The sequence below is a fragment of the Otolemur garnettii genome, unplaced genomic scaffold (genome assembly GCF_000181295.1).
Source record: "Otolemur garnettii isolate 467f Iridium unplaced genomic scaffold, OtoGar3 scaffold00204, whole genome shotgun sequence".
Classification (NCBI taxonomy): Eukaryota; Metazoa; Chordata; class Mammalia; order Primates; family Galagidae; genus Otolemur; species Otolemur garnettii.
In genome coordinates this window covers 861933-873432 of record NW_003852599.1, presented here as the reverse complement: position 1 = coordinate 873432, position 11500 = coordinate 861933, and the positions used below count along the sequence as shown (strand labels likewise).

The following is an 11500-nucleotide window of genomic DNA, read 5'->3' as shown; positions in this document are numbered from 1 at the left end:
TAATTAGCCAGACTGACCCTCTCCCAGCCCTGTACCCATCAGGGTTCTTGGTGGTCAACCTAAACATTGAAGGAATGTGTTGAATAATACAAGGTTCTCACAAATTCCAAACATAAGTAGGAACCAAAAGCAGTTAGGCCAAGAACACAGCCAAGGACAAGGCACAGGAAACACCTAGCTGGACAACTACAGCTGGTCATCATCACCCACTGCTGCTGGACCCGCTCCTCCCCACCAAGCACAAGTCCTGCCCCTTCTCTCTCCCTCAAGGGTCAAAGTCCACTGGCCAAGCTTGTTCATGTGCTCCCTCCCCTTTTGGTTGGAAAGCAGACAAAACTCTGCTCTTTCAGCTTCTCCAGGGTAGCTCTGTTGTCTCCCAAGTTGCCTTGCAGTAGGCAAGGATTTCCACGATACAAGAGGAGTGCTCCTCTGATGAGTATCACAGTGCAAGTTTCTGTAGCCTCTTTTGTCACCAGGTCTTTGCCCATGCTGTTCTCTTTGGAATACCTTCTCCTCTCCCTTTAGGCAAATACTCCTCATCCTTAAGGTTTCCTCTCACTTAGAGGTCATTACCCTTCACAGCTGAGCTGAATGTCCCTCCACTGTGTTCTCGCTGCAGCTTGTACTTTCCCCAGCTTGGCCTCCATTGACATCTTATTCATGTTGTTTTCACACTTGACTGCAAGTTCTATAAAGGTGGAGATGCTGCCCTCCTTATTCACCACTGGGTCCTTAGCACCAAGCACAATCCTAAGCACATAAAAAGTGCTCCATAAGTGGATGTTGAATGAGTCAGTTAATGAATGAGATGAGATGAATATAAAAACCACCATCCCCTCCATCCCCTGGCCCCAAGACTCAGACATTCTTCTTCCCATTTGGTCTGGTGTCAAGTCCCTTTAATTCTACCTCCATAGTCCAGGCCCTCATCCCCTTCCTTCTGGACCTCTGCCATAGTTCTCTGCAGAGGACCTCTCATGTTTCTGTCTGCCCAATAGTGCTTCCCTCCTTTTTTGGAAACTGCTACCATTTCCTTCTGGGGAAGTACTTCTTCCATTTCTTGCAGTCTTGGGGAACTATCAATCAAAGTCGTCTTCACCTTTATCAAGTGCTGACCAATAGATCAACTAAGGTAGAAATCAGAATCTTGAGTGAAATGATACCAATAGAAAATGGTTAGAAATGGGATTTAGGAGTGACCTTGTCCAATTTAGGACCAGATGATGGGATGGCCCCCGAAGTAAGGCTGAAGAATATCCGAATATCAACTTGAGATGTGCCTTTACTGATACTAAAGTGAGCTTTTTAATATTGGACCCCCAAATTAAACTTCTCCACCCAGTTGCAGGAGATGTTGGAAAATCATAGTCCTCTCCATGAGGGCCAGAACCCGGGAAATTTATAACATGGATGATGAAAGCAAAAAAAAAAAAAATCATCCTTCTTCTAGGCAGGCAGAACTGAAACAGAAAGAATAATGAAGAGCTGAGTTGAGCTGGTTTATTCTCTCCAAACTCACTAATCAGATACAGGCTGGGTGTCTGAAACCAGAGGTAATTCAGATTTCAGGTTGCTTTGGATTTGGGGATATTTGCATATATTTAATGAGATATCTTGGGGATGGGATCGAAGTCTAAACACAAAATTCATTTATGTTTTATATATGCCTTATACATGTAACCTGAAGGAAATTTTATGCAATATTTTTATAAGTTTGTGCTTGAAACAAAGTTTGTGTATATTGAGCCATCAGAAAGCAAAGGTTTCACTATCTCAGCCACCCATTGGACAGTCTGGTTATTCATCATCATCATTATTACTGACTCTGAATTTATATGCTACTGATAAGCAATCGTTTTCTTACATGTATTCACACATATGTATGTAATGGTAAAAAATATGACATGTCACTAATACATTGAAAAAGAAATGTGTTCAGGGTAAGTAAACAGCATGGTAGCATTGCCAGAATACCCGGGGATGCTATAAACTGTATGTTGTTCACCTGCATTTTGACTTCAATCAGTCATGTGAGGTCAGGTATGGAATTTTCCACTTTCAGTCCTCAAAAAGTTTCTGATTTTGGATTTTGGATGTTTGGATTAGGGATGCTCAACCGGTTTATCATTCCTTCTTCTCTGGTGAAGGGAAGAGACAAGGGTGTCGCTGTAAAAGAGGCCCCTCCACATGGAATAAGCTGGGGGTAGGGACTAACGGTTCCCCTCAGCATTGTTCATTTATTCCTGGCTGCTGTCATTTCTGAAGCCTGTGGTTGGATAATTGTACAATGTTACCTTTTAGTTTAACGTAACCAGAGTCTGTTTCTATTTGCTTGCATGTAAAGAATATACGGCAGTTTCCTATTTTTGCTATATTAGGGTGACCAGATTTTAACATCTGTAAGGTGGGACAACATGGCCGGGGGGGCGGAGCGGGGGCGCGGGGCAGGGGATAGGGCAGGGGACTGGGCAGGGGACCGGGCAGGCAGGGCCTGACAACAATGCAAACTTTGATAAGCAGTTCTCGATAATCACTTCTCAGCAATTATTTATTACAGTTTAACATTATAAAATTAACAAAAATAATATAAAATTCATATTCTGGTGAAATAGCTATACGGCGGCCAAAAACCGTATATTCCCTTCTTGTTCTCCAGCCCGTTCGTGCATTCTTTCCAAAAATCGGGACTTTTTTAAATCGCCGCAGGACGCCGGACAAATTGTTGAAAAGCGGGACTGTCCCGCCAAAATCGGGATGCCTGGTCATCCTACGCTATATCAATCACTACACATTTGGTGGCTTAGAACAATATAAATTTGTTATCTTAAAGTTTGGGAGATCAGAAGTCCAGAATGGGTACTATGGGGCTAAAATCAAGGTATCATCAGGGTCCTTCTGGAGGCTTTTGGAGAGAACTCATTTCCATTTCTTTGCCTTTTCCACCTTCAGAGGCTGCTATCTTTCCCTGACTTGTCACCTCTCGGCCAGCAACCGTATCACTCTGATATCTGATGTGTCATCACATCATCTTCTCTAACTCTCTGCAATTTTCTTTCTCTAACCACTGCAATTTTACTAGGCAATTTCTCTATCTCAATGTCCTCAACTTGATCACTTCTGCAAAGTCCCTTTCCCATATAAGGTGGCATGGCCACAGGTTCCAGGGATTGGGACGTGAACATTTTGAGGGGCTATGAGAAATGTCTTTTAACCTATCTTACATCCACCTCCTTCTCTCCTCTCCAGTCTGTACTATAAGAGATCTTTATAAAATGTGAATCTCATCATGACTACCCTACTTTAGAAACTTCTCGATTTCCCAAAGCCCACTGAGTAGAAATCATAGCATACCCTCTTCTCTTCTGCTGTTCACAGTTTGCTATGAGCGTCGGTCTTCTCATCCTGAAACATTACCCTCCCCAAAGCCAAATCTTTCCATCCTTCACGGTCCTTCTCTTTCACAAAGGCCTTCATGATCCTTCCAGCCAGACCCCACCTGGACTATGAGCTTCACATCTGTTACCTGGCAATACTGGGTACCAGTCGTTCAGACAGACTTGAGATCAAATTTGTCATCAACCACAGACTATTCTTGTGATTTGGGGCAAAGTACTTAAACGTTCTGTACCTTAGTTTCCTCTAGTAAAAAAATGTAGATAATAAAGTAGTTAGTTACCGATGCACAGTTTATTGTGAGGATTAAATGGAATAATGCCCACAAAGTGTTTAGCCCACTGCTTGACACATAGTACTCAATAAATAGGTGGGTGGTAGCAATTATTAAAATTTAATAGTTGGGCCAGGCACAGTGGTTCATGCCTGTAATCCTAGCACTCTGGGAAGCTAAGGTGGGAGGATTGCTTGAAATGAGGAGTTCAAGACCAGCCAGAGCAAGAGTGAGACCCTTTGCTCTACCAAAAAAAAGAGAGAGAGAGAGAGAATTAATAGTTAAGTGTTGAGTAAATAAACAAATAAGATACTCCCTCCTTTCCTTGGTCTGTTGATGTTCCTCTTATGGTCCTTAGCATACCCCAAAGCCTAGAACATTTTTTAAGTTGAATTAATAAATCTTATACTTTGTGTAGTCTTAGTTGTTTTCTCTGGGGGTTTGGAGGGGGGATGTCTGTGCCTTGTCAGAATTTCTTTTCTTTCTTTCTTTTTTTTTTTTGTAGAGACAGAGTCTCACTTTTTCGCCCTTGGTAGAGTGCAGCGGAGTCACTCCAGCAACCTCCAACTCCTGAGCTTAGGCGATTCTTCTGCCTCAGCCTCCCAAGTAGCTGGGACTACAGGCGCCCGCCACAACGCCCGGCTATTTTTTGTTGCAGTTTGGCCGGGGCTGGGTTTCAATCCGCCACTCTCAGTATATGGGGCTGGCGCCCTACTCACTGAGCCACAGGTGCCTCCCCAGAATTTCTATAGGGGTTGGTGGTAGAAGGAGAAGGCTGCTCCTACTTCCTTTCCCTGGTCCCCTGTGCACAGCAGACTTCAACAAACACTTGTCTTATTGGATTGAAGTGAATGCTGGCTGCATAGAAACTTCCAGCAGAGAAAACCTACTTGCTCCCCTTCTCCTGCCCCTCCTCGTCCCCAATAAGCCTGATTCTCTGTGGGGCATCTGCTTTTCATCCCCAGTCTTCATGGTGATTCTGCTACTGTGTGACCTTGGATTGGTCACTGCATATCTCTAGGACTCAACTTTCTCTCTGAAAAATGGGCATAGCAATACTTGTCTCCTTCAAGATCACTTAGAGGCAAAATCAAGGTCAAGCAGGCACCCTATAAAAGTTCAGTGTGAAGATGAGAAATGGAGATGAGAAGGTTAACTTCTTTTGATTATTACTATTATTTAGGTATATATTTTAGACAAGAACGTTAACATCTGTGCAGTAAAGAAGAAACCACAGCTAAAGGAACAACGAAGTCATCCCTAGGATATAGAAAATACATTGCTATTGAAAGTGTGGAGAAACTCAACGATTTCACAATCACATTCTCAACTAAAGGTCCAAAGGGGCCTTGGGGCTCGAGGAAACTTTCACACACCAAAAGCTGTAGAAATGATTTCCCCATTCAAAAGAGGGTCATCTCTTTTAAGAAAAGTTGTGTTTTTCAGACTTAAAAAGGTGGTTGTTTTTCTTATTTTAAAAGTAATACCTGCTTATTATAGAATTCACTACAGAATTTTTACAAAATAAGAAAATACACAAAGGAGAAAAACTTCTCTAAGCGTATTACACAGAGGTCTCCACTTGTAACTATCAAAGTAAATTGGGATTTTGTTGTAACCACAATTTCATATCCTGCTTGATGAACATTTTCACAGGTGATTAGCCGTCTACAATGGGAGGATTCCAGTATAAAAATCTGTTGCAATTTACTTAACCAATCTTTTATCGTTGGACATTTGGGATATTGCCTTTAATTTTGGTTGCTTTGGGCTGTTATAAGAGGTGCCGTTAACATCTTTGCTACACAAGTTTTTACATAAATCCTTGATGATGTTATTTGAATTCCGGTAAGTGGACTTGCTAGACCAAAGCGTATTCGATACATAATGCCAATTTGTCTTCTATGAATGATTTTAGTCTTTTACACTCCCACAGGCAATTTCATAGGATTTCAAAGGAGTTGCTGGTGTCCTTAACTGTCGAATCCCACCCAACGAGGACTCCCGGCCTCTTTCACGTTTTCCCGCCTACTCCGCACACCACCCTTAGCTCCAAGACACCCCGCCCCTCGCCAGGCTGGCTCGCCCCTTCCTTGCTCCCTCACGGATTCTGTCCAATCAAAAGTAGGAATCGTCCTTAGTACCGCCGTGCGATTGGCAAGATAAAGTGTCCATTGTGCTCAGGGGCGGGCAGAGCGGGCTGACGGACATGGCGACGGGCCAGTGTGAGCGGGGCGTGCGTGGCGTGCGTGGCTTGCTGGCCTGGAAGCACTGGACCTGTGAGGTGTGTGGACCTGTGGCGGTGAGAGGCTTTGGCCGACATGGTTCCCAACGCACCAGTGGCTGAGCCCGAGTATCCTAAAGGCATCCGGGCCGTGCTGTTGGGGCCTCCCGGGGCTGGCAAAGGTACCCAGGTGAGCGGCGGCACTGGGCATGGCGGCAGAGCCCACGAACTCCAAGGTCAGAGCGGCCGGAGATCCGGAAGCTCTTTTCTTGCCCAGGAGCGGGCGGTGGGCTGAGGCCTAGGGGACTGGCCGGAGTTTCGGGTTCTGATGAGGCATTTGGGGGAGTGTTCAAATTGGAAGTAGTGGGGGTCTTAAGTTGGGCTTGGAGTGCTTGAGGGATTTAACTTGTGTCGGGTGGGAATCTGAGGGCCGATTAGGTTAGAGACTAAAAGACCTGGGGGATAGGGTGAGCCCAGGGCTGAGGCATCTGGATCACAGGCTGAACGAAGGCAAGAAGTTTTATGGCCCATATTCCCTGTGAGTTGGGGGTAAATTGTCCAGAATCAAGATTACATTCTAGGCACTAGAGATAGGGGGACTTACTTTGATAATGATTAATGACAGGAGCTGGGACAGGGGGAGCATCTCCAACACTTGGGGCAGAGTCGGACCTGACATGTGCTGATTAGGGGCACTGCCAAGAGAAGTGAGGTATGACCTGTGTGAGCCAGTTAAAGTGGGGGGATGGGAGAAAAACCTAAGACTCCCTATTTATCAGATACTTGGGGGATGGTGGTGTATAAAATTGGATTATAACTTGGGGAAACTATGGAGGTACTGGTTAGGACCCTGAGTCAGAACTTTCTAGAAGTGCCCAGATGAAGGATTGGAAATGCTCAGTGTGCCTCTCCTTGGGATTGGGATCTGAAGCCAGTGAAAGCTAAGCAGCTCAGGATGATTCAAAATGATTTTAGGTGAGCTAGAAACTTCTTCTATCAACAGGTAAGAGAACAGGCCCAGCAAGGTCAGGTAGCTTTCCCAAGTTAGTGAAATTGGTTTCATTTTCCTGGGCCGCCAAGGAGCCATGAAGCTTCAGAAGGATTACAGTTTGAAGTTACCTTCTGCCCTAGTAGCAAATTGCAGGAGCCTCACTTGGCATCTGGACCCCCTCCAGATCTTCCTACTAGGGTCTGACATTGCCCTCCACACTCTAGGCTTCTGGCTCTTGCTTGTTGTTAAGCTCTAAAAAGGGAATGCCTTGAAAGCTGAGCTCCAAGTGAATGGGTATCTGGGTCCACTGTTCTCTTCCTAGCACTTGCTAAGTTTAAAAAATCTTGGCCAGTGGGTCCAGTAGCTCACACCTGTAATCCTAGCACTCTGGGAGGATCGCTGGAGCTTGGAACTTTGGGACCAGCCTGAGCAAGAAAGAATGAGATCCCATCTCTACCAAAAATAGATGAATTAGCCAGGTGTTCTAGCAGGCACCTGTAGTTCAGCTACTTGGGAGGCTGAGGCAAAAGGATAACTTGACCTCAGGAATTTAAGGTTGGTGTGAGCTATTACACCATGGCACTCTATTGAGGGAAACAGAGTAAGACTCTGTTTCAAAAAAAAAAAAATCTTGACCCAACAAACTGTTTTACTCATTCTTAGGAACCCCTGTGTTAACCAACACATTACTTGGTATTTATTTGATAGGGATGAATGTCACAGATTAGTGTGGGTGATAAGCAAAAGGGAAGTCTTAAACATTCAGTTCATTCCTTTGACTTTGCTTTCTGTCTCTGGGCAGTAGATCAGGAAAGACTGCTTTTTCTTTTCTCTCCATAGACTTAGTTGTTTCTTCCTTGGAGCACATGGGTACCTAATCTCTGTCCTCAGTGTTGCTGACATCTCTTTCCTGTTGCTGCTGCACCTACTTATTAGGTAACTTGTAGCCTAGGGATGTTTTAATCCCAGGCTCTGCAGAGTTTTGCTGAGTGACCAAGCAGAAACAGTGTAGCTCAAATGCATTGATTTTTTTTTTCTTAACTCATATTGAAGTTAATGATTTCAGTAATTATGAAATGGACTAAAAAGCCCTTGTCCCAGTACTGAGACACGGGCTTTTTAGTCTGGCAAACTATGTAATTTCTGTGCCTTGTTCTCTCCTGAAACCGTGGGATTAATACCTATTTTACTCATTTAACATTTCATGAGGGCAGCACCTGTGGCTCAAAGGAGTAGGGCGCTGGCCCCATATGCCAGAGGTGGCGGGTTCAAATCCAGCCCTGGCCATAAACTGCAAAAACATTTCATGAACACCTAACATTGGAGATAAAGCAGTGAATAAGACTGATAAGGTCTTTGCCCACACTGACTAAAAGTTCACAAGGAGACTGAAAGATTGTATGTGTGTTAAAGCACCCATAAGTACCTAGATGACAACCTGGCATGTAGTAGTGCTCAATAAATAGTGATGCCCTTATCTTAGTAACACATCTCCACACTCTTCAACTTAGATGTATTTTGGTGTAAAAGATGATTTATTCAGGTAGTTTTGAAGGAAATTATATTTAATGCACTGATTTATGAGAGTACATATATGGTAGGAGTTAAGAGTTTGTGGAAGTAGAAGAGATGTGATTAGAGCTGGGAATTGAGGAAAGGGTAAGATTTGCACAAAAGAAGGCATCAATTAACCTCTGTACACCTTCTTTTCCAGAGTTGGGACAATAGGAATACTAGTGGTTGTATGTAGTTTTATGGAGTTAAAAAAAAAAAAAAAAAGCTCATAAATCAGAAGTTGCAAAGTTGCTGCCTGCAGCAGCATGTAGCCAACAGGTACATCCCACACACCCTTACTTTTAATTATGAGGAGTTTTGAATACACAAAAGAAGACAGGATAGTATAATGAGCACCATGTACCCATTATTCAGCCCCAGCAACCTTCAACTGGTGGCCATTGCTTCCCCATCCACTCTCCCAACACCAACTATTAATAAGCAGCTCTCAGGCATCATAACATTTCATTTGTAAATACTTTGGCATGGATCTCTAAAAGAGAAGGATTTTTTAAAAACATAAACATGGTATTCCCTTGAAAATTAATAATTTTTTTTTTTTTGAGACAGAGTCTCACTTTGTCATCCTCAGTGGAGTGCCATGGCATCACACCTCACAGCAACCTCAAACTCTTGAGCTCAAGTGCTTTGCTTGTCTCAGCCTCTCAAGTAGCTGGGACTGCAGGTGTGCACCAGAACTGGCTATTTTTAGAGACAGGGTCTTGCTTTGGCTCAAGCTGGTCTCCAGCTCCTGAGCTCAGGCAATCCAGCTACTCAGCCTCCCAGAGTGCTAGGATTATAGGTGTGAGCCACTGCACCTGGCCTAAAAATTAGTCATTTTTAATAGCAGTCAGTTTTCAAATGTCCATTTGTCTTGCAAATGTGATGATTTTAAGTCTCCTTAATAAGTTCCCTGGGTTGTTTGTTTTGGAAGTATTATCACTCATTCTGAGAATTTCCACTTGTATCCCCATGATGTATTTAACATTTTCCTCTGTCCTGTTTCCCATGAATTGATGGTTTGATCCATACAATTAATTTGATTCAGGTTCAGTTATTTGGCCTTACTACACAGATGGAGCTGTGCTCAATTAGGAGGCATGTGGTGTCTGTTGGTCTTTGGTGTGTGTAGCCATGGCTCTTCAGTGCCAAGGTCCAGTAATTGATTATTAGTGGCAAAATGGCAAAACAATTATGTCATTCCTTGTTCGTTTATTAGCTGAAATATTCCTATAAAGAGAAGCTTTCCCCCCATCTACTGTTTGGTTACCCAGTGATATGGTTTGTACAGAAAAGGCAGGATATATGCTTGATTTCTTCTGTGTGTTGGCTTTCAGAAAATTAAGTTGACCACAGAGTGTTTTTGATTGTGAAATTTTTCTTTAAAATTTCTCTTGGGAAATCAGATCTGGTAGTGATGGGTCTCCATTCCAGTATGGCAGTAGTCACTTCTTGCAGCTGAGTCGTGTTGCCACTTTGGATGGTCCATGTACTCTCCTGTCCCCTGCACAGTCCTCTTCATTGCCTGTGGCTTACATTTGTCTTACTCCCTTCATTTGCATTGTCTGTTTGGCCACTGTTGATAGATGTTTGCAATGAAGAGAACTGTACAAGGGTCAGGAGAGTACATGGACCATCCAAAGTGGCAACACTACTCCCTAACGTGGCTAGCTGGGCACAGAGGTTCACACCTGTACTTCTAGCATTCTGGGAGGCTGAGGCAGGTAGATTACTTGAACTCAGGAGTTCGAGTCCAGCCTGAGCAAGAGTGAGAGCCCATCTCTAAAAAATGGTTGGGCATTGTGGTACATGCATGTAGTCCCAGCTACTTGGGAGGCTGAGGCAAGAGGATCACTTGAGCCCAAGAGTTAAAGGTTGCTGTGAGCTACGACACCACAGCATTCTACTGAGGGTGACAAAGTGATACTCTGTCTCAAAGAAATAAAATAAAATAAAATAAAATCCCTAATGTGGGGTTAGTGACTAGTGCCCACTCAGTAATATTTGCCTTCTTCCTGCTAGCACTTCCTATAATACCTGCATAACTCAGTATTTCATGTACATTATGTTCGGTGAAATAATGTTTCCTTTTAAAACTCTGCTTTTAACTAAAACACTTGAAAACTACCTGTTTTGCATCAACATAATGTTTAAAGCATCTAGAATACTTGGGTTTGTTATTTTATTTAAATAACTTCATTTCCCTGTCTCCCTTTTGGGGTTGGATATTCCTGCAGTGTGGTCAAAACCAAAGGCATGTTTCTTGTTTCCTGCCAGTCCCTCATTTCTTCCACGTGTCAAATTTATACCAATTCTTGGAGGCCAGGTGCACTTAGGTACTCAGCTACCATGTTACAGAAAGGCTTGTTATTTATGTCAGTGCAGTGATAAAACAATTCTGGGAAATCTATGTTCTTATTCCCCTTTTACAGTTGGAGAAACTGAAGTTCAAATGGCTTATTCTCTGAGCTACGTAGCAAGTAGTTGGCCAAGCTTGCAACTGAATGACTCCAAAGTTCTTCTCTTTCTACTGCTGTCTACTGTCTCAGTTTAAAATTTTCCCCTCTATGCATGTCAGGAGGATAAAATAATTACAGCATAGTCACCCTTTACTCAGTTATGTCACAGACCCCGGGCTAAAGACTTTAAATGCCTCATCTGATTTAATCCTTCAACACTTGGGAGGTATATAGGTATCTTTTACTGATAAAGAATCTGAGGCCCGGAGGCTGTATCTTGCCCCAGAATATACACATAGTAGCAAAGGTTGGATTTGAACTCCTGTCTGTCTGACTCTTGAATAGAGTCATCATTTTACATTGTTGCTGTGTAATCTAGTTGGATAGGCAGAAATGATTATCCAAGAAAAAAGTACATACCAGTTCAGGGCAGCTTCAGGTGAGAGACTGACAAATGCTGGGTTTAGTTAGGGATAGAATGATTATTTGTTGAAGGTCTCCTGTTTATTCTTCTTACCACCCAGTGAGGTTGTAATCATATCCTCAATAAGTTAAGAGGCAAAGCTGAAATTCAAACATATGTTTGTTTCTGTGACTTTTTTTTT

The 11500-nt window shown here is 43.2% G+C and overlaps 1 protein-coding gene across 2 annotated transcripts in view; it reads left to right on the top strand.

The window, feature by feature from the left end:
• The first annotated feature begins 5903 nt into the window (after positions 1-5903).
• The window catches only part of AK2 (adenylate kinase 2), a 23666-nt gene continuing 18069 nt past the window's right edge, over positions 5904-11500 (top strand). The window contains exon 1 of one of the 2 annotated variants that reach the window (XM_003801264.2): positions 5904-6081. In XM_003801264.2, coding sequence (XP_003801312.1) covers positions 5989-6081 — 93 coding nt within the window. In that variant the 5' untranslated portion in view covers positions 5904-5988. The remainder of the gene's footprint in view (positions 6082-11500) is intronic. The other variant, XM_012812388.2, reaches the window with a different exon arrangement.